We start from the raw sequence: 22,048 nt of genomic DNA on the forward strand, positions 1-22,048 counted from the left end.
TCCTTTAGGTGAGTGTATAACCAAACGTCTCACCTCTGGGGGTCAGTCACGACGATCGGGGTCCGTCAGGCATCACCAGTCGTCGAGCGCAGTTCTAACCACCGGCCTGGTCACGAATTCACGTTCCAGGACTTTCTCGACCCGTCCTAGACGAGTGGCTGTACAGACTTCGGTGTCGCTCCTCTCGGCGCCCCGGTGATGTCCTCAGGATTCCCGATCCGCACGGATCACTGGTTTGTGAATCCGGCTCGAGGGACCAAGATTTATGCCGGGGAGAGTGATCAGCCCCCCCTGGCTGCCGGCCTACAGAGTATGAGACACGCGCTGTTTTACTTGCTGCAAGGGTAACTACACCACAGTGTGAGCTACAAGGGTGTGGCTCCTCGACAGGGTTTATTTATACTATAAGGTAAACATACTGATCAGGTTACATTGTGGGTGTGAACAACATTTGGAATGGGATGGAAGCAATGGGAATATGGGAGTGGAAACAGGAACAACAGAACGTGTCAGAGGTGGGCTCGTCTGCTGCACGTGGTGGAAAATTACTGTTAAGCATTTACACAGTTGCTACATGGAACAAGTTATGCATTCTTCAGAATACACGTGAGTGATAATATATACAGTTATGCATTCTTCAGAATACACGTGAGTGATAATATATATACAATTTCAACCCAACACCTACGGAGTTCTCTTTTTGTAGTAGGAACTACAAAATCAGCCACAGCCTGGATTTTAGCTGAAACAGGGTGAATGTGAAAAGAACAGACTAGGAATTTGACCTAATGTAATATTCCAAGAAAATTGACAATTCTTTTAGAATGAAATGTTGGAGAATATAAAATTGTATTGTGACTAGAGCTGCAAAAACCCAGTGTTGCCCTGGTTCTCAATTTTTTGAATCGTTGAAGTTTCTTTTCCCAATACCTTGGCCCTCTTTGTTAATGACAAAGTCCTTAATCATTGATAGGATTCATTGTCTTTTTGTTTTTCCACCTTCCACATAACATTGTGAACGATTTACTCTTCCACAGATTATTTAGTATCTTATTCTCTCTTCTCTCTTTGCATGCACCCATAGTGAGAGACAGGGTCTAGAACCAGTATGCATTTCCTTGGGACATCAGCAGACCCTTTGGGCCTTGGATACCAAGGGAGACTTGTGGTTTAGGACTGGGATTTCTACAAAAAAACCCAAAGGATCAGATGAACACTGGTGGCAGGTAAGGGTGCAGAGATATCCAAGCATTTTTTGACTGCTGTGTCACAAGTTTCTGAAATGAATCTGGGGAATACATATGGGTTTGGGACTGGTCCACCGTCACCAATGCTTTGCTTGTTAAGATGATAATTCAGAAACCATTGGATGGATCTTTTGCAAACTTTGCAAAGGCATTATATGGGTATTGAACTGGAACTGCTTAACTTCTGAGATGGATTGCTAGTTTTGTTACTTGATCCTGTTAGGAGTAGCCTGGATAACTCAAAAAGTTCTTGACAGATCATTTACTGGCTTTGCAGAGACAAAATTGAAGGAACACTGCTTAGCAATGGGAAGGGTGAAAGCAGATGACATTCCACCTTGTGAATGTGATAAGTCAAAAAGTGGATCATACTACTGCTTCAGAAACATTATATGGGTATAGATCTACACCTGAATCCATTTTCAGTCAAAATGCCTCACAGATGAGGCGGTGGCACTGTGTGACAGCAAAGAATGGAAACAAGAGCTATAGAAGTCATTAATCTGGTGAAGACAGCAACTCTTACAGTATTTTAAAGACATTTATATATCTTCAGGCAATTGATTTCATTAGCATGATAACTGAAAAAGTATTTGACAGATTTTCTCATCCTTTGTAGTCATGCACCTGATGAAATTTTAAGACAAATTGCAAAATTGAACCATTGCAAAAGCAAAGCGGAGAATTAATTAAATATGAGGCTTATCATTGCGCGCAAGATAACTCTTTCTCTTATTATTATTACTCTACTATATTTGATCTTCAAAAGGATCCTTTTACCACTTCACAAAAATATTAAATGGATGAAAATCCACACTTGAATATCTTCCTCATAATTGACCCCAAATCAGCCCAAAACTGGAACTACACAGCTGAGTGCAGCTGAGGGTGAAACTGAAAGCTGCAGCTGCCATGTTAATCACTGAAAGGTGATCAGAGTGCATAATGGATATTTAAGTCATGTTTGCATTTCAGTTTCATATCACAGTGGCTTTTTCTTCCAGGCCATGGATTTTACTTATCTCTTACCATTGTAACACTGTAACAGTTCAACCATTTACTTAGGGTTTGTATTTCAACTGTATCATTTGGCTTTATTTCTTTTAGGTTAGCATCACAGATTATGTTGTATTTGACCAGAGCAGCCTATTGCAGACATTGATCCAAGCAACTCACAGTGTAGCCACAGCCACTAAGGCACCTGTGGAGAAAGTTGCAGACCGCCTGCGGGTGGCATTCTGGTCCCAGCAACCCCAGTGCCAGCTTAATTTGGTCAGTGCCAGCAGCAGTGGAATATGGATTGCCTCTAGCAGGAATGACCTTCATGTGGCCAGAGGAAATCTCATTGGTAAGGACATTAATTAATTTACCATTTCATAAATGCAATTTAATATCAGGATGAATAACATTTTCAGTGCTTCTACTTTATCTTTTAATTTAACTTATTTGTATTATAAATTATAGTACAGTAAAATCCTATTATAGTGGACTCGCTTATAACAGAATATCGTCTACAACGGACGAGGTCCGCTGGTCCTGGCCGTGTGCCTAATTAAGAACGTGCAGAAAAAGCATCGGATATAGCGTACTCACATATAACAGAATTTTGGTTATAACAGACAAACAATTTGGCCCCCAGGGCCGCTTTTAGCTGTAGTCTTGTTCGGCTATAACGGACATGCAGGCTCGGTCTACAAGGCGGTGATATCCAGCACAGATTCATAGTCGGGATTATTAATAGTCATGCATCTGGTCAGGTAAAGTTGGATTACTACATGTACAATTTAATAATCTATACCACAAGTGTGTCTGCTGGGGTGTGGCATGAGTAAATGGTGTCCTGTAGTTGTGTTCTGTGCATACACAAACTCTGGATATAATGGACTTTGGATATAACGGACTGTTTTGCCAGGTCCTTTGAAGTCCGTTACAACTGGATTTTACTGTACATGTGCTTTAAGGTGTACAATCAGGGATTGACAAGTACGCAATCGATTGTTGTAGCAGCATGAATGCGTACGTATTTTATGTGCATTTGCTCCAATATAACAAGAAATTATTGTGCATTTTAACCTCTAACCCGCAAATGAAGTACAAATTAACATATAAAGGTTAAAATGCATGATAATTTCTTGTCATATCGGCGCAAATGCACATAAAATACGTACGCATTCACGCTGTTACAACAATCGATTGCCGCATATATCGCTTTTAAAGGTGAATGCGTACTTGCTTACCAGTTACTGTATGTCAATACCCGTGTATAATTATGTTTTCATTCATATCCAGTACAACTCATAATCATCAACATTTCAATGAATGTTTGTCTGAAAAGCAATTTTTGACAATATTACTTTTGTTAATTTAGTGTTGCTTGTATTTTGGGAAAACAAGTTGTAAACAAAACTACCAAATTTTAATTCAGTCTAAAGTATGAAATAAGTACCCCCAAAGTTATACATGCTAAGAAAGAGAAGGGGGTTAATTTCCTTTATAGTTTCTGTTGTGACAAATAATGAGGTGTACCATCTCTGTTTCATTTCTCAGGGACTTTCTGGAAAAGTGTGCTCCCAAGAGGAACAGCTTCAACTACCAAGTGGGCCTTTGTTTTGGCCTCAGCTTCTTCAACAAAAGAAGGTAGGCAAATTCTGAATATACTTGTCATGAGTAGCTGGTGACACTGTCTTACAGCTTTCATACTCCTACAGGGAATTTTCTGTGGCTGGGGCAGAATAGGAAGGACCTATTGTGTATGTGGGACCGGGATATTCAGCTGCGCCCCTCTACTGTACAACTGCCCACTGAGATGGAGATGTTGCAACTCTCTGCGTGTCATGATGCTTTGTGGGGCATAGACATTTATGGCAGAATTCACATCCGGACCCTGTCTACAAGCTGCCCCACTGGCATGTATTGGACGTTGCTTGACCTTAGTCAGCTTGGTGAGTGGGGTTTTTCTCCATATATTTTCTGGTTTCCAGCATGAAGAAGAGATGAGATAATGTAAAAAACGTTGACATGATTTTGAACAGGTCTCTACCCCCACTGAAATTTGTATCTGTGGGTTAGACATTTTTGTTTAAACATCATAGCATAGTGGCTTTGTGGATAACATTGTAGCACGGTGGCTTTGTGGATAGCATCTTAGCACAGTGGGTTTGTGGATTACATTGTAGCATGGTGGCTTTGTGGATAATATCATAGCACGGTGGCTGTGTGGATTACATCATAGCACAGTGTCTGTGGATTACATCGTAGCATGGTGGCTTTGTGGATAACTTCACAGTAAGATGGCTTTGTGGATAACTTTGTAGTAAGGTGGCTTTATGGATAATATCAAGCATGGTGGCTTTGTGGATAATATCGTAACACGATGGCTTTGTGGATAATATCGTAGCACAGTGGCTTTATGGATAATATCATAGCATGGTGGCTTTGTGGATAACATTGCAGCATGTTGGCTTTGTGAAAAACATGGTAACCCTATGGGTTTGATTGCTATCTGGGCTCTCAGTTTGTGATACTTGCATGTTGTCTTTGTGCTTATGTGGATTTCCATTGAATACATAGGTTTTCTGTCACAGTCCAAAGACAGGGAATTAGGTTAACTGGTGAGGACATATAGATGGATGGATGTTTGCATAAACAGGATATCATAGCATGATAACAAAATATATAATATATACAGTATATACTTAATTTTTTTCCAAAAATGGAAATCTTGTTTTACAATATATTTCAGCTCCAGAGCATGAAGGCAGAGGCAGTGTAGCAGTGAACATGCCCAAAATGTGTTTATCAATAGAATGCTTTCTTTTGCATGTAAATAAATAAATATTCATTACCAGCCAAGAGTGGGAATACAGCTACTTCAAACTATAATTATATATGGATTAACTCGTACAACTTATATAGCAGTGAAAGTGGTGGAAGTTGGCTTGGAACTGACGAGTTACAATAAATTTGAAATCAATTTCTTGTAAGATAGGCAGAATTAGAGAGTGCATCAGTTCTCCATATGTGGTTCCCACTGTCAAGCATGGAGGTAGCTTAACAATCTCAACCAGCGTGGCTATCACAGCATACTTCAAACCCATGCTAATTAACTAATTAATTTGATTATGGTTGCTGTTGAGTCCTGCATTTAGCAAGATAATGATCCAGAACACACCACAAAATTAAGAATGATCCAGTGAAGATGGAAGGTGACCTGATCTGCACAGTTTCCAGACCTCCATTCCGTATAACTTATATAGGACAAACTGGACAGAAGAGGCAAAGCAGTGTAACCCACAAGCAGCCTACATCTCTGGGATGTCATCTGGGATCATCTCTTCTTGTATGTTTTTCATTTTCAACTTATTACGGAAAGATTTATGATGAATACAATGAACATAATGAAAAACACAGTATCCAGCAAATGTAGTCAGACTTTGACTGGTACTGCACTCCTTCCTTTTTGGACATTCAGATAATTTTACTATATTACAGGTCAGAAATGCAAATATGGTAGCTATATGTGCATTCACACAAAAAAGTAGGCTTATGATGCCATCAGTTAATTAGCATGGCTTGTCTCCATTGTCTTGTTGACAAACTGCAGTGCTTATATTAGAAATGACCAGAGCAGCCTATTGCAGACATTGATCCAAGCAACTCACAGTGTAGCCACAGCCACTAAGGCACCTGTGGAGAAAGTTGCAGACCGCCTGCGGGTGGCATTCTGGTCCCAGCAACCCCAGTGCCAGCTTAATTTGGTCAGTGCCAGCAGCAGTGGAATATGGATTGCCTAAATTAAGAGGGATAAGTGCTAGTCATGAAATATTCATAAAAAGACTCTGCCCATCATATTAGAGAAACATCATATTCAAATTTCAGAGTTGTGCCAATAATTTTCTTTTAGTGCTCTGACTGTCATCATGATCTGTGAAGCTAAAGCAAACAGTCAGAGTCCTTTTCATGAGTATTTAAACTTTTATTTTCAGACCTTAAGAATTTAATCTGGGCTGTGTGAAAGTCCTTAAATGTAAAAGTAGCTAATGTATGGAGCCACTTGGACACTTACAAAATTTGCATTTCTGCTTTTGTTTGGATATGTATTGTTAGGCTGCTCGATTATGGCAAGAATCATAATCACAATTATTTTGGGCAATATTAAGATCATGATTATTTAACATGATTACTCACTGACTGTAAATATCATGCATTTATTGAACTTAAAAAAAAAACTTTTAAAAACAATAGATTTCTTTAAACTCTAAATATAATTCAGCTGAGAAACAAACAAAAAGGGGCTGGAAAGGGGTGTGCTGGATTTATTGCAACAGAAAAAGGGAAAACATCATTGACAAAATTTGACACAACATAATTGTTTTATGTTGATTATATTGTTTTGATAACCTTTGGGAAGCCAAAAGTGTAATTAAAATTAAAATTTGATTAATTACCCAGCCCAAATGGTTTGTATATCTGTTGATTTCTGGCTTATATTGGAATGCACTGAAAATAATCCCCACAAATGACAGGTTCTGGAATTGCCCACCCAGTTAGGAATGGATTACACTTTCCAGTTAAGCACTTGGTAGAGTTCAAGTGCTGAGGGGTCTAAATCACAGTTGATAGAAAGGGGGAAATTAGCTGATGGATTCTTGTAGGTTCTAGTGTACTGTGTGTGTTCTGTAAGAGGAGCTCATTTGTTGGATAAAACATGAAACTTACATGTTTTTGTTGGATTTTCCCATCCTTACCTGCGGTCAAGGCCTTTGCATATATTTATCAGTGCATTTGCAGTACATGATTAGGATGGTGCTGTATAATAATTTAATTAAGAAGTTTCTGGAGGCCTTATGCATTTTCTATAGGGAACAATCTTTTAGGCATTTGGGTAGTTTTGGGTGATAATTGGATAGTTGTCAAGTGATACATAATAGCAGATGATTTCACAAAGATTCAGAATTTCATACTTTCAGTTGCATCCTTTCAAGATGAGTGTTTTGTTATGATGCAGACTAATACAATAATTAAGTATTTAGAGTTTATTGGCATAATAAGTTGTTGTTGTTTTAAGTAGTGTCTTAGTTGATTTGATAGAATATAAAAATGTATTTTAAATATAAAAAATGAAACCTATATTGTAATAAAGAGTATAATAAAGAATACTGTGACCCATGACCCGCACCAGGAAGAACAGATTAATCAGATGGATAAGGCAATGTTTTTTTTTTGTATTATTCAAGGTGAATGTGGTACAGTACATAGTTATGAGCACAAGTGTAATACGAATAATATTTAGCAGTACTGGTACTAAGATCCTGGGTGTCTCAGTGTTTTGGTATTAAACAGAAACGCTTCCATTATTCCAAACTAATACACTATGTAAGCAAAATATATGAGTTTTAAATCAAAATGAAAGTAAACTATGTGTGTTGTTTAGTTGTGGACTTTGAAATTTATATGAGTACATGTATTTGTGGGATTTATTACATATGCCTCAGAACTCAAACTTAATCCGTTCAGAACTCCGGATCGAATCCTAAAAAGTTTGGGTTCTGATCGAATTTTCCCTACAATAAGTAGTGGAAAAACAAATAATTGGATCCCGGCCCCAAAAAATTACACCTAAATATGTTTTTTTTTTTTAGCATTTAAACACAAAATGAACCGGATAAAACAAGAAGAGCGTATACTGTACTAAACACATCTAAGGACAGTTATCAAAACAGTACTTTGTAAATTAAGAAAATTAATGTATCCAAACAATGTGTAAAGTAAAAAAAAAAACAATGTGTCCTGCTCCAATCGTCCGCTCCTTCCGTGTGCCACGCCCCCTCCTTAACCCCGTGTGGAATCCCCGTGTGTTCAGCTGTTTCTGGTTGTTGTCATGAGTCCTCTGTATTTCGTCTGCGTTTCAGTTTGTTTCCCCAGTCCGGTCATTGTATTGTCCTTCTGCGTTTTGCCTGCCTTACCTGTAATTAAATCCCGTATTCCCTGATACCCTATCGTCTGCGCCTTTGTCTCCATTCCATCCCCACTCGGCATGACAATATTATTATAATTAAATGTATTAATGGTTTATTATTAATATTAAAATAATGAATAAGAAATCTTTATTTTAAAATGTATTTTATTATATAATAATAATTACTGTTACTATCATTGTCTAAATGTATTTTTACTATCTAAATATACAGTATGTATTCAGCTTATGTAAACATGCACGATGCTATCACAGCGAATGCAAGGCAGAGACTGAAGCTTTACCCTTTGTTTCCGCTGAGAGACGTGCTGCTTGACTCTTTTCCCTGCGCGTACGAGTTATCTTAGGTCGGCGTTCAATTTTTTTCCGAACTGGTTCCGAAATTCGAGTTCTAATGAGTTAGGGAACTGAGGTACCACTGTATATAGTAACCAAGTTAGAGTATTTAGACTGCAATGTTTGTTTAGATTCTTTTTTTTTTTTGTCACTCTTGCTAAAATGTCGACTCATTTATCACTGTTGTAAACTGTCTAACATAATGTTTCCAAGTGCAATTTATTTCAAACTGAAAACTGGTATTTTGTGTTGCAGGGGATGTAAAGCTTGTTAGTGTTTCATGTGGAAGTCAGAATGTGTGGGCATGCGATGAGAATGGAAATGTGTATTTTCGAGTTGGCACACAGCCCCTTAACTCCAGCATGATGCTCCCAGCCTGGATCTGCATAGAACCCCCAGAACAGGTATGTGCATTCAGATGATTCTTTGTCCTTATCTGACAGTTCCATGCTGACAATTTCCACAAATTCAGGTTCTTCACAAAAATGTATGCATTAATTATTTGTTGTTGTCCACAACTGTGGAGTTAAGCAATTATTATCCTGCTTATGTATTTAAAAAAGCAAACAACCTGAGAAGAACAAGTTGGCTGTTACTTTGGCTGATGTTTTGCCACATAAAGTGGCAAAGGTGGGATTAGCAAGTTAACATTCCATCAGTTACAGTAGCTGTGTTGACATAAGATGTATTCCTTGAAGTAATTTCCATGCATTGGGGTCAAAATACAAAGAAAAACAAAGCAGTACAATTCACATTGATCTAAAGCCCCATTCAGACATGCACTGCCATCCAAAACTTTTCTAGACATTACCTGGAAGGTAATGAACACAAATGTTCAAATCAGTTGTACCTTAAAATTGACTTTACTTTGCTAACTCCCTAGAACAAATACTGGGTAATTTCCAATTGACCCCCATGTGTGAATGGAGCAGAGAGAATTCCAGAGAATTCATCTCAAGCAAGTGGGCGTGTTGGTGATGTTTCTATCATGTGACTGGTGCCAAAATGGAAGAATTCCGAAGTGTACTTTTTGTGTCCTGCCTCCTGCATGCTCTGACCAAGTGACACCCCTCGTCTAAACCAACCAGAGCATTTCTAGTAGGTGTGAAGGCATCTGACATGGACAGTGTCTGGTTGTGTGCCACATGTGTGACCATGTGTGTGCCACATGTGTGCAGTGACCAGTCTGGGTCCAGAATAAATGTTTGTTCATATACTGAGGCTTTGTACATATATAGTGTGCAATCACAAAACCAGTTGCCATCAGCCAATAGCATTCACTGACAGAAGCACCATAAGCCCACCCCCAAACTGCCAAAACCAGCCCCATGTCAAAACTCAAGCACAAAAATTTCAGTCAAGCACAGAGAGCAACTGCAGGTAATCCACTTGCCGTGTGAAGATAACTATCAAATTGAAAAGGTTAAAACATTTGACAAGGAAAAAAGTTTGAGTACCATATTATGATAAATGCACATGGAATTCTTTTTACTGTACACACGAATTTCACTTTTACGCTTGCAAGATATTTATGCACACAAAATGTTCAAGCTTACAGTTTGTATTTTTCACATTGCGTTTGAGTGCTCCGTAGTTTTGAGTTTAATGTGGTGCCATACTACATGCACTTTGCCGATGCGCATGTGTGGAAAGCATAGCTTCAGATCACACAGTGACCGCGGAGTGCAATATAGTGACAGAAAATTCAGTTGGAAAGGCGAAGCAAATCTGAAAAATATGGGCAAGGTGAAGCATTAATTCCCACTTGTGGGTAGGACGTGTGATAAAGAAAGCCCTTCACACTTTTGCAGTTTAGGGACAAACACTGGGGGTGACGTAAAAAGGGTAAAAAAACAAGGTAAATATGAGAAAACTTCTAATGTTTATTAGAAACTTTATTTCAGTAATATTCTAAATAATTTAGACTCAGGGAGATGAATCAAGTATTACCTTTCAAATGACACCGGGGGGTATCGGGGCACGGAGTAGGATTACGGAAAAGTCTGACTTATTTCGACAAGACTTGCTCATTTAAGTGGGAGTTCTGTTCCATCAATGTGTCTTTAATGAATCCCTGCTGAGCTACCATGGTAATTTAGGAAAGTGAACAAGTCTGCTTCAGACCAGGTTAACTGTCTCACTTAGTTAAGCGTTGTTTCCGATGAAATTCTGTGCTCTCACTACTCAGATTTTAAGAATGAGGAAAACTCCATCAGCAGGCTAAATAAGTGGCAGCTGATCATCAACAACAGCGAAGCCAGAAATCATAGCGTGGGTGGGCCAGCAGAAAATCAGAACAATTTATTTGATGACAAAAGCACACTACAGAGGCAAACTACATACTTTTTAAATCAATTAATGACCTGTGGCATTACTAAGACCAATGAGAAAGAAAGATCTATTTGCCTTGCACCAGCACATTTCCTCCAACTGATATAACCATGCACCCACATACCTGTCAAACATATTGTTTTATCGTACTATATTGCTTCCATCTGGGTAGGTGCAGGACCACTACCCATGCTGCCATGGTAGATCACCAGGTATTCCAAATTTGGGGAACTGTACCGTGCAACAATTTCACCATATGTAAAATGCCCCCCACCCCTCTTTTCTTTGCCCATGATTCAGTCCAATCTGTTAAGTAAATTGTGAAGCCATTTAGTGGCATGGCAGAGTCTAATATATCGGCAGTCAGCCATATCTCAAGTAAATATAGGGTGCATTAGTGTCTCTTGTCCATCGTAGCCGCTGGCCAGAAAAATGCTAGGCAGTGGAGGCTGGTGTCAACAGCGTTTCAGTTTCACCTGTATGCCTTTGATTCACTTGCATATACACAGAACACAAGGTACACCCTGGATGCCAACACACACACACACACACACACACACACACACGGTGTACTTATCTAAATGAGAACCTTCCTTTCATTTCTATGGGAAAAATTCTAATCCCAACAATGACAACCTTAACCTCTACCCAACCTTAACCATAATTAACCAGACAAAATACAATACTTTTTTGTTTTTTGATTGCATTCACAGATTTTTATAAAATTGAGTTTCCCCTTCTGAGGACTGAAAAAATGGTCCCAACAATGTCACAATAACAGGGTTTTTTCACTTTATCATTTTATATACGTAATCACAAACACGCGCAGGCATACACAGTCATGCAAGTACCTGTATGCTCTGTGGTTGGGCAGAAGGTTTTGAGGGATAATCATTTCTAGGCTGTGTCAGGGTGGTAGTTTCCACTTTCTGATAATTGTACCAAATGGGCCCCTAGGACATTACAGTAATTGAATATTTTCTTGTACCCTTCTCTTAATTTATGTATTTGTTTTACTTTTACTTCTTTGGTATACTCTTTACTTTTTCACAGGTGGCGTTCAGACTCACAGCCTGAATAATGATCCTTTAACTGTGGTATTTTAATCAGAAAACATGGCAGCTGTTTAAGTTATTCACAGGCTGAGGTCAGCTGACAAGCCTTATTAGGGCATGTTTTTGTCACCTGTGTAAACATTGGACTTACAACACAGAACTGAATACCTGTGCAAACAGCATATTATTTAAAAGTTTTTCTCAGGAATATTATATGTCACATTAATTAAGAAAAAATGTAGGACAGCATCTTGCTGTCCTACTGACCTATATGTTTCTCCCAGATAGATTTTTGATAATTTTTATGAAAACATACATTGTAGCAGTGAACACTTTTCAGCTGACTGTATGGTCCCCGGGCAGGATAGTAACCTTCTGGATTCTTCCCTACTTTCCAACTATGGCACCAGACATGCAACAATAAACATAACAAGCTATATGCCCCATTCATCTGTGCAATATTAATTCCCCCTTAACTCCCATGTGGCTTGTACTGAATGTATTGGGAACCATTTTTGTGATGGACCGGCATCTAGCCAGGGTGTCACTTGTCTTTGTCATTGACTTTAGGCTCAGAGTGACCCTGTACCGAATTGTTATTTAAGATGCAGGGATGTTTGATATTAGGATTGAGCTCTACAGTTAAAACTGTTATTTTCCATGTTAAATAATGGCAGATAAGTTAGCTTAACACATTTCATATTATTTGTCTTCACAGCCAGTCGGGGTGCATTTGATTAGTGTGCACACAAGTCCCAATGACCGCATGCTGTGGGCTCTGGACAGCAGAGGCAACGTACACGTGCGCACTGGAATCACAGAGGAGATGCCAGTGGGCACACATTGGGAACATATTCCAGGTAAGTTACTTTAAATCTCCTTGTGTAGTACCAAAAAGAAACTCATGCCACACTCACACGTTACACACAAGCTCACTTACAAACACCGGCTTACTGATGATTAATATACCTTATTCATTTTTGTGACAGCAGGTAGCATAGTGGCTAAGACAATTAAATAGTACCATTGAGCAAGTTACAAAACAAGGACAAGGAACATAAACAGGTCTGGTGAAAAAATCCAATGATAAAAATTGAAAAATCACTCTGGAGTATCAGCTAAATTAATATATTATATATAAGTACAGCAGCACTGAACCTGAGAATATTTGTAGGTATCTGTAGATTTCTTTCTGAAAGTGTTTTTCTGCAATTCTGACTACAATAGGTTAAATGCACATTTATATACTCAGATAAGTCTATACATACTGCACTGGGCATCTTTATAATCATGTTAGGGAAATTTTACTAAATAGGCTAAAATAAATTTCTGAAATAATTTTCCTCTACAGCAAATGGTACAGTTTAAACTAAAAATTTATGTATGTGTGTAAGTGTAGCAAGGGTTGTGACTATGTTCTCAACAAATTAAGGCCTTTTAAACACTATTATCACTGCAACTACCCGGGTAGTGTTTTACGCAGTGCACATCTCATTTGAGGTTTATCTGAATCCTGGTCCGTTTGCCAAGGGGGCGTGAAAAAAGTAGTGGTCGGTTATCTTGCAGAGATTCACAGGGTTTCCTAGCTTGCCGTTCAAGGTCAACAAAAACAAATAGAGCTTTTTCAAGTCAATAACCAAGTTCTCAGGCTAACAGGTATCTTAAATTACAAAGTTAAAACAATAAACTCATACAATAACTCAATGGTTCAACTCTACAGGTGACACCCACATTCCTCTAGTGAGTCTGGTCTAATCTGGTTAATAAGAAAACCTTTATTTCCTTACTTTTTCCTTTATAGCAACAAAAAAGATGTTCTCCCAATGTTATAAAACAAAGTAGAAATCAGTAATACCACATTAAAAGTAGAGTGAGTTACCTACAGATACTATGAATTTCGCTTTATTTATTCAGTTCTACTAATACTAACTCCTGAAATACTAATTTAATTAAGAAATAATCATAGACCATAACACAGCAGATTACCACTTTTGTCTGTAGTCAGAGAGTCAGATCAAACTTCTTTTTATCAGGCATAGAAATTGATCTGTAAATATGAGCCAGTGGCTCTTAACCCAAAACCCAAGCCCCCCTGCCCTGCCCCGCCCCACCCAGCCAGTCAATATTTTTCCTCTGGTCTGGTCTGAGACATGTAATCAATGGCTTTATCATAAGCGGACAAGTGAAATCATATGTGTGGGTGTTAGAAGAAAAAAATATGCACCGATATGAAATATTTGTTTAATTATTATAATAAACCATGTTGGGAGGGAAAAGGGATACTGAGTGATGATTTTGGACACTTCATATCAGGCTTTTTTCTGTAGTTCAGTACAGATCATGACATGTACAAATACTTAATTTACTGTAATTTTCAATTGGGCAGTGTGTGGCTCTGTGGGTTGGGACTCTGTGATCAAGGCCCTTAACCTAATTGCTCTAGGGACTGACTGACCCTGCTTTCTTAATTGTATATCCCTTTGGATAAAAGCATCTATTAAATAATTACAAATGTAAATTTTAATATAGGGATGACTTATACACCAAAGAACCAAAACATTATGACAATCCACAGATAATGTGACTAACTGTGATTATCTCAGAAATAACTGCAGTAATCTAGATCTGAGATATATTAAATGGTGTGACAGGGCCTGCCCCTCTGCTTAGAGCCTGCCTCCGTCTGAGGTTGCAAAGGTTCTCCAGTTATAGCGGGCTTGCTGCCACCTTCTGCTGTCGTGCTCTTTCTATGCATTAAAATGTAAAAATAAAAAGCACCAGAGCTAGAATGGATGCCAGAGAAATGGGCAAGCGTGAAGATCTGAGTGACTTTGACAAGGGACAAATTGTCATGGCCAGGTGATAGGGTTGAAGCATCTCCGAAATGGCAAGGCTTGTGGGGTGGTCCCAGTCAGCAGTAGTGAGTACCTACTGACAGCGGTCAGAGGAGGTAAAAACCATGAATTGCCGACCAACTGCTGGACACCCATAGTTCATTGAATTCACAGGAGCAACAGATGCTGTTCTGTCTATTACAGAGTGACAGAACTGACAGAAAATTGTAACTCACTGTGTCATGCACACTACTGGTTATGGGGCTGCACAGTCCAGCAGTCGGCAGCAGACCAGTTTGAGTGCCCATGCTTACCCCACTTGTAGAACGGTTTGAGTGTTCATGCTTACCCCTCTCATAGACCGGTTTGAGTGCCCCTGCTTACCCCTCTCCACTGACGAAAGTGGGCACATGATAATTTGGATTGGACCTGGGACCAGTGGAATAATGTTGCTTGGTGCAATGAGTCCCGTTTCCTTTGACATCATGTGGATAGGTGGGTACATGCGTGCCGTTTCCCTGGTGCACCAGGATGGGAAGAAGGCAAGCCAGCAGAGGGAAAAAGGCAAGCCAGTGGAGGCAGTGTGATACTCTGGGCAATACTCTGCTGCGAAACCCTGAGTCCAGCCATACATGTGGAGGGGACTTTGATGTGTGACACCTATCACGACATTGTTGCAGACCACGTATGTGGCTGCTTCATCTCGCAATTTAAGGGCTTAAAGGATCTGCTGCTGACATACTGGTGCCAGATACCACAAACTTTTAGAGGTCTTAAGAACATAAGAAATTTACAAACGAGAGGAGGCCATTCGGCCCATCAAGCTCGTTTGGGGAGAACTTAACTAATAGCTCAGAGTTGTTAAAATCTTATCTAGCTCTGATTTAAAGGAACCCATGGTTTTAGCTTCCACTACACTAGCAGGAAGACTATTCCACACTCTAACTACACGCTGTGTAAAGAAGTGCTTCCTCAAATTTGTTTTAAAATGTTCTCCCGCTAATTTCCATTTATGGCCACGAGTTCTAGTATTTAGACTAATATTGAAATAGTCATTTGGCTGAACAGCATCCAGACCCGTTAGAATCTTATAGACCTGAATCATATCCCCCCTTAGTCTCCTTTGCTCAAGGCTAAACAGATTCAGTTCCGCTAACCTCTCCTCATAAGACATTCCTCTAAGACCAGGAATCATTCTCGTAGCTCTTCATTGCACCTTTTCTAAGGCAGCAATGTCCTTCTTGAGGTATGGTGACCAAACCTGCACACAGTATTCTGGGTGGGGTCTTACCAAGGAATTATATAAGTGTAACATCACCTCCCTTGACTTAAACTCCAAACACCTAGAGATATAACCCAACATTTTGTTCGCCTTTTTTATTGCTTCCCCACACTGGCGAGAGTGGGACATGGAAGCATCAACATACATACCGAGATCTTTCTCGTAATCAGCTACCTTTATTTCAGTGGAACCCATAAAATATCTGTACTTTATATTTCTGCTCCCTGCATGGATTACCTTACATTTATCTGTGTTAAATTTCATCTGCCAAGTATCAGCCCATTCGCTAATTAAATCCAGATCCCGTTGAAGCCTCTCTGCTGCTAGATCAGTATCTGCTATCCCGCCCACCTTGGTGTCGTCTGCAAATTTAACCAGTTTACTGTATATATTTGTGTCAATATCATTAATGTAAATTAGGAACAATAGTGGTCCTAAAATTGAACCCTGCGGTACCCCACTATGAACAGAGGCCCACTGTGACATTGTGCCTCTAATAACTACTCGCTGCTTCCTGTCAGTTAGCCAGTTTTTGATCCAAGCTGCCACAGTTCCTAAAATCCCTGCAGCTTTAAGCTTTAGCAAGAGCCGTTTGTGGGGGACAACATCAAAGGCCTTCTGGAAATCTAAGTAAATCACATCATAGGCCTTGTTGTGATCAATTTCACTTGTAGCTTCCTCAAAGAACTCAAGTAGATTCGTTAAGCAGGATCTACCTCTCCTAAATCCATGTTGGCTATCCTTTATAATGTTATTTGCATCTAGGTAATCTACCATTTTCACTTGAATTATAGCTTCCATTATTTTTCCAGTAATGCTAGTTAAACTGATTGGCCTATAGTTTGCTGGATTACTTCTATCCCCTTTTTTGAATATGGGTGTTATATTAGCATGCTTCCAATCTGATGGTACCACACCCGCAGATAACGATTTCTGGAATATTGAAGTTAAAGGTTGGCTAATAAGATGCCATCAGGCCCCTGCGATTTATTTATTTTGAGTTTAGCTAGGCTTAGTATCACATCAACCTCAGTTATACATATATTGGTCATAGATGATGCTGTATTCGTATTAATTGGTGGTAAGTTACTTGTGTTCTCTATTGTGAACACCCTTGAAAAATAATCATTAAACTCATTTACCATATCAATTTCGTTATCAATTATAAGTCCCTTACTATCCTGCAAATTAGTGATTTCAGCTTTTAGTGCTCTCTTGGAGTTAAAATATTGGAAGAAACCTTTACTGTCATGCTTAGCCTCCAATGCAATTTTTCTTTCTACATCCCTCTTTGATAGCCTAATGTCATTTTTTAACTCTGCCTGTAGACTTAGATACTCCTGCTTAATTTTGAAATCATTAGTTATTTTCCAGTTGTGGAACAGAGCCCTTTTCCTCCTGACTTTATCCTTAATTTCCTTAGTAAACCACCTTGGTTGTTGTTTCCTAGATTTAGTTTTGCTGGAAACAGGTATGAAGTCCTCTTGCACTTGCAACAATGTGCTTTTGAAAAATTCCCATGCCTCTTCAACTGTTTTGCTATTTAACTCTGTCCAGTTTACAGTTTCTAATTTACGTCTCATACCATTAAAGTTAGCCTTCCTAACATTGTACACTTTTAATTTCGACTTTGCTCTTCGGACACTAAAATTAACCTTGTTGAATATATGCTTCAGTGGATCACAGCTAAATTAGCTGCACATGGAGGACCAACATCATAATAAACAGGCAGTCAAAATGTTTTGGCTTTTCAGTGTACTGTATGTGGCTCATTTTAATTATGAACTGGAAAAAATCAATTATAATCCAATTTATCATATGGAGAATACTCTGTTTTTTCTACATTTTAGGCCTGCATGCCAGTCATCTTGTTCTGAGTGTAAGGACTGTGTGGGTTCGCTGCCCTAATGGGGAAATAGCCCGGCGCTATGGGATCACAGATAAGAATCCAGCTGGAGACTACTGGAAGAAAATCCCTGGTCAAGTTAGCAAGCTCTCCGGTAATTGATGCATATAATTCAGGCCACTATTTTTCATGTTTTTGTCCATCTTCATCAATTATGTTTGTTGTGAGGTTCCTTTTATATGTCATGGACTGACAGATTTGGTATAAATATCTCCCATGTGAGTTAGGTGAAGTGAGTGCAACATTACTGTTTGGTTCAACCTATGTAGGCTGCAGTCCATGTAGGGTTGATGTCATGATCCATTCCACATTTTTAGAGGATTTCTATACTTCTTAAATATCTGTGTGCACACTTTTGAACACACACATTCAAAAGTTTGGGATCACTTAGAAATGTCCTTGCTTTTTTTAAAAAAAAGGTAAGTACTGTATATTAAAACACCAGATTGATCAGAAATACTGTATAGACATTGTTAATGTTGTAAATGACTTTCATAGCTGGAAACAGCTGTTTTTAAAAGCATATCTACATTGGTGTACAGAGGTCCATTGTCAGCAAGAATTAGGCCTGTGTTCCAATGGAATGTTGTGTTTGCTAATGCAGGTTTATCATTTTAAATGGTTAATTGATCATTAGAAAATCCTTTTGTAATTTATGTTAACACATGAAAAGTGTTGTGCTTATTAAAGAAGCAAAAAATTGGCCTTCTTTGGACTAGTTGAGTATCTGGAGCATCAGCAATTGAGGGTTCAATTACAAGCTCAAATTGGTCAGAAACAATGAACTTTGTTTTGAAACTTGTATTTGTCTATTCTTGTTCTGAGAAATGAAGGCTATTCCATACAGGAAATTGCCAAGAAACTATGATCTTGTACAATGTTATGTACTACTCACTTCACAGAGCAGTGCAAACTGGCTTTAACCACAATAGAAAGAGGAGAGGGAGACCTCAGTGCACAACTGAGCTAGAGGAAAAATATATTAGATTGTGTAGTTTGAGAAACAGACGCCTCATAGGTCTTCAACTGGCAGCTTCATTGAATAGTACCTGCAATAGACAAGTCTCAACATCAACAGTGAAGAGGCAACTCCAGGATGCTGGCCAAACTTTTGAAAATTTTGAATTTTTTTTTTTTAAACAATCAGTTGAGACGCAGTTTAAACAGGGTTTCTGCAGGTTTTCTAAGAGTAAATTTAAGACTTTTTTAAGACCTTTTTAAGACCAAATAAAGAAAATTTAAGGAAAAAAAAAATATCGTAGGGAAATTCATACGAATATATTATAATCATAAGAATTATGATATTATATTATAATCATAAGAATATACGTATTCTTCGGCCTTCCAATCGCACTACATGTCTAAATAGCGCGCTTTAGAAGAAAGGGTTCATCTGCGCATGCTTGTCAAGTTCTTCTTCGGGTTACTGACAGATGAAGCAGCACATAACGCCATCTACCGTTCAATGAATATTGAGCGATCTAAGCCATGTAGCACAGAAATTACGCTTTCGCTTCTCTTTAAAATCAAAACACATGAGGAAACAATCCCTCACAAAAATTTATGCCATGATCATATGAATTTAAGACTTGCTGGTCTGATTTAAGACCTTTTCAAGGCCTTAATTCACGGAAAAGTGATTTAAGACTTTTTTAAGACCCGCGGAAACCCTGTTAAAGATCAGTGTTATTAGTCATGTGAGTGGTGTCTCTGACTAATGCAGTTATGTTTCTACTCAACAGTGACTCCTGAAGATGAGTTGTGGGCTATCAGTCTCTCTGGCAGTTTGATTTGCAGACTGACAAAAACACTCCTGCACAATGTGTGTAATTCAAAGATCAGTTTAGGATGCCTAAATGATGATTTAGAAGATGAGTGGGAAGTGATCTAAAAAAGAATTGAACAGTTCTATATGATGCACTTCCCAACTTTTTGGTGACATTTTATGTACTGTGTGAATATCATAAATACACACACACACACACACATGTTCTTTCTTGTTAACCTCTGCAATTCCTAATATTCCATCAACCTGCTTAATTTCGGTGTTTGTTCTCATTTTATGTCTTTTATGTCAACAAGAGCAGGTGCAGCACGACTTCAAAGTAATAACTATGTTTATGAATACACTTTTATAAGTACATAGTACACAATAACCTGTTTCCTCTAGCTCTATGCATGTGCTTCACAAAAACATTAACTTTGCTAATGAGATACAAAAAATATGTGAGTATGGAGAAACTACAGTAAAATGAGAATGAATCATCTTTGTTTTATTTGAGAATTAAGTAAAATCCTGTTTTGCACCTTGTGGTTGCCATGTTGTTCTGCTGGGGAATTTTCTTCATATTTATGGTACCCATTGTAAAAATTTGTATTTTCAAGTCCTATTCAATGTGGTTTGTATGCTGTAAACATTAATATTTTAATGTAAAATAAATGTCTTGTAAATATCAACTGTATAACATTTAACACAGAAAATTTCAATGCAGTAAGTTAATGCATCAACTTAATTATCACATCAGTATGAGTAGGCTATCTATTCTTTATTTTTCAGATTCTTTCTTGTTCCTCATTCTCCTTCCCTGCTCAATAAAATCTAGCCTTTACGCCTAATTTCACACCCCTAATCATCCCAGCTTCAAATCTGAGATTCAGTAACTACCCTGTCCCGATCCGCATTGGCGGTTTTCTAACAGCTGATGCACATTTCTGGTTTGATTGTAATTATACTGTCATCACTTGGCTCCTCGTTGTGAAATTTTGTGAATTGCTCCATTCCTGTGATTAGACCTACTGGTGCCTGTGTTGCCAACCCTTGTGTGACAATGCTCTGCCTTTTGGATTTTGTTTTGGACTCAGTATTGCACTGGAGTGTTCTCAACACCTTACCTGTCCCGCCTCTGGGATTTTGTTTTGGACTCAGTACTTCCCCAGTGTCTTTTCTGATCTCTTGCCTGTTTTTCGAGTTGTGGCTTTAGATGGTGGTTTTACTAATAAATGACAATGAATTGTTCTGCGACTGGATCCGGGTCTCCATCATTACTCATAAATTCTGTCTTTTAAAGCAAGTGATTTAATTTTTATTGAGGAAGCTGAAATTTGGATCTATAGTCACTTTTCTCCTTTCTTGAATTAAAGCGACATATAGAGTCAATTGTAAAGGGTGGTAAGATCAGGACTTTAATGCAGGTGGCATTTGGTATTTTAATTCAAAAAAGTAATCCCATACAGCAGTGGTTTTCAACCTGTGGGCCGCGGCCCCCTAGTGGGCCGCGACGGTATTGCAGGGGGGCCGCCAATTATTATTAATAGAAATTGTAATATTGTTAATATAATAAAAAATGTCTAGTCAAAATCAAATAAATCATAATTTGATATATAATGAAATAAATTACCAGTTTATTCAATAAAGACAATTAACAGCCTTGCTTCCGAGTACTTATTTAACCCGACACAAAAAGCGGGATCGTTTAAATTCTTTCGCAGTGGGCCGCGGAAACATATGTGTTTGGCTGTGTGGGCCGTGAGTTAAAAAAGGTTGGGAACCACTGCCATACAGATTCTAAATTATATGACAAAAAATATAATTGGTAATGTAATCCTTTGTATAACTTTTTGTAATCTAATCTGATTGGATCACTTCTATACATTGACCTGATCTAATTTCTGTTATTGTTTTCACAATATTATCATACAGTAGGCTTTTTAGAACGGACAACCTACAGTATACCCAAAAAACCCACAGCAAGGCTGACTGAGTTAGTGGAGCACACCACATGAAACTGTTTTGTTAATACATATGAGTCGTGGAAGAGATTAATGCTCTCTCAGAGGTAACTTCAAGTATTGGTGAAGAAAGTGACAACTCAGCAGCTGCAATATCTCTTAAAGAAAAGAAGACACTGTGGATAAACCATATAAAGAAATTGGTGGTATCTCGGTGCTTTGGTAATCTATAGTGTAACGTAGCAGACTTGTGCTGTGTACTGTAAACTCTGCTGAAAACTTGTGTCAACTAAAACTGGAACACCAAAATTATTTGATCAACTGAAGCATTGCCATCCAGTAGAACATTTAA

At 38.4% G+C, this 22,048-nt stretch overlaps 1 protein-coding gene across 1 annotated transcript; it reads left to right on the forward strand.

The window, feature by feature from the left end:
- The first annotated feature begins 1,053 nt into the window (after positions 1 to 1,053).
- On the forward strand, positions 1,054 to 20,989 carry LOC140587453 (tectonin beta-propeller repeat-containing protein 2-like). The gene is made up of 8 exons (XM_072708719.1): positions 1,054 to 1,226; positions 2,355 to 2,595; positions 3,795 to 3,884; positions 3,956 to 4,189; positions 8,815 to 8,963; positions 12,664 to 12,805; positions 17,912 to 18,061; positions 19,710 to 20,989. The coding sequence occupies exons 4-8, from the start codon at positions 4,000 to 4,002 to the stop codon at positions 19,856 to 19,858; spliced, it is 780 nt and encodes a 259-aa protein (XP_072564820.1). The 5' UTR covers positions 1,054 to 1,226; positions 2,355 to 2,595; positions 3,795 to 3,884; positions 3,956 to 3,999; the 3' UTR covers positions 19,859 to 20,989.
- The last annotated feature ends 1,059 nt before the right edge of the window (positions 20,990 to 22,048 follow it).

The sequence above is a fragment of the Paramormyrops kingsleyae genome, unplaced genomic scaffold (assembly GCF_048594095.1).
Source record: "Paramormyrops kingsleyae isolate MSU_618 unplaced genomic scaffold, PKINGS_0.4 ups246, whole genome shotgun sequence".
NCBI lineage: Eukaryota > Metazoa > Chordata > Actinopteri > Osteoglossiformes > Mormyridae > Paramormyrops > Paramormyrops kingsleyae.

Excerpts from the sequence above, each read along its gene's own strand:
- LOC140587453 (XM_072708719.1), top strand. The coding sequence starts at position 4,000 with ATGTGGGACCGGGATATTCAGCTGCGCCCCTCTACTGTACAACTGCCC. Across the intron at positions 12,806-17,911 it reads ACATTGGGAACATATTCCAG|GCCTGCATGCCAGTCATCTT; the intron begins GTAAGTTACTTT and ends TCTACATTTTAG. Across the intron at positions 18,062-19,709 it reads TCAAGTTAGCAAGCTCTCCG|TGACTCCTGAAGATGAGTTG; the intron begins GTAATTGATGCA and ends TCTACTCAACAG.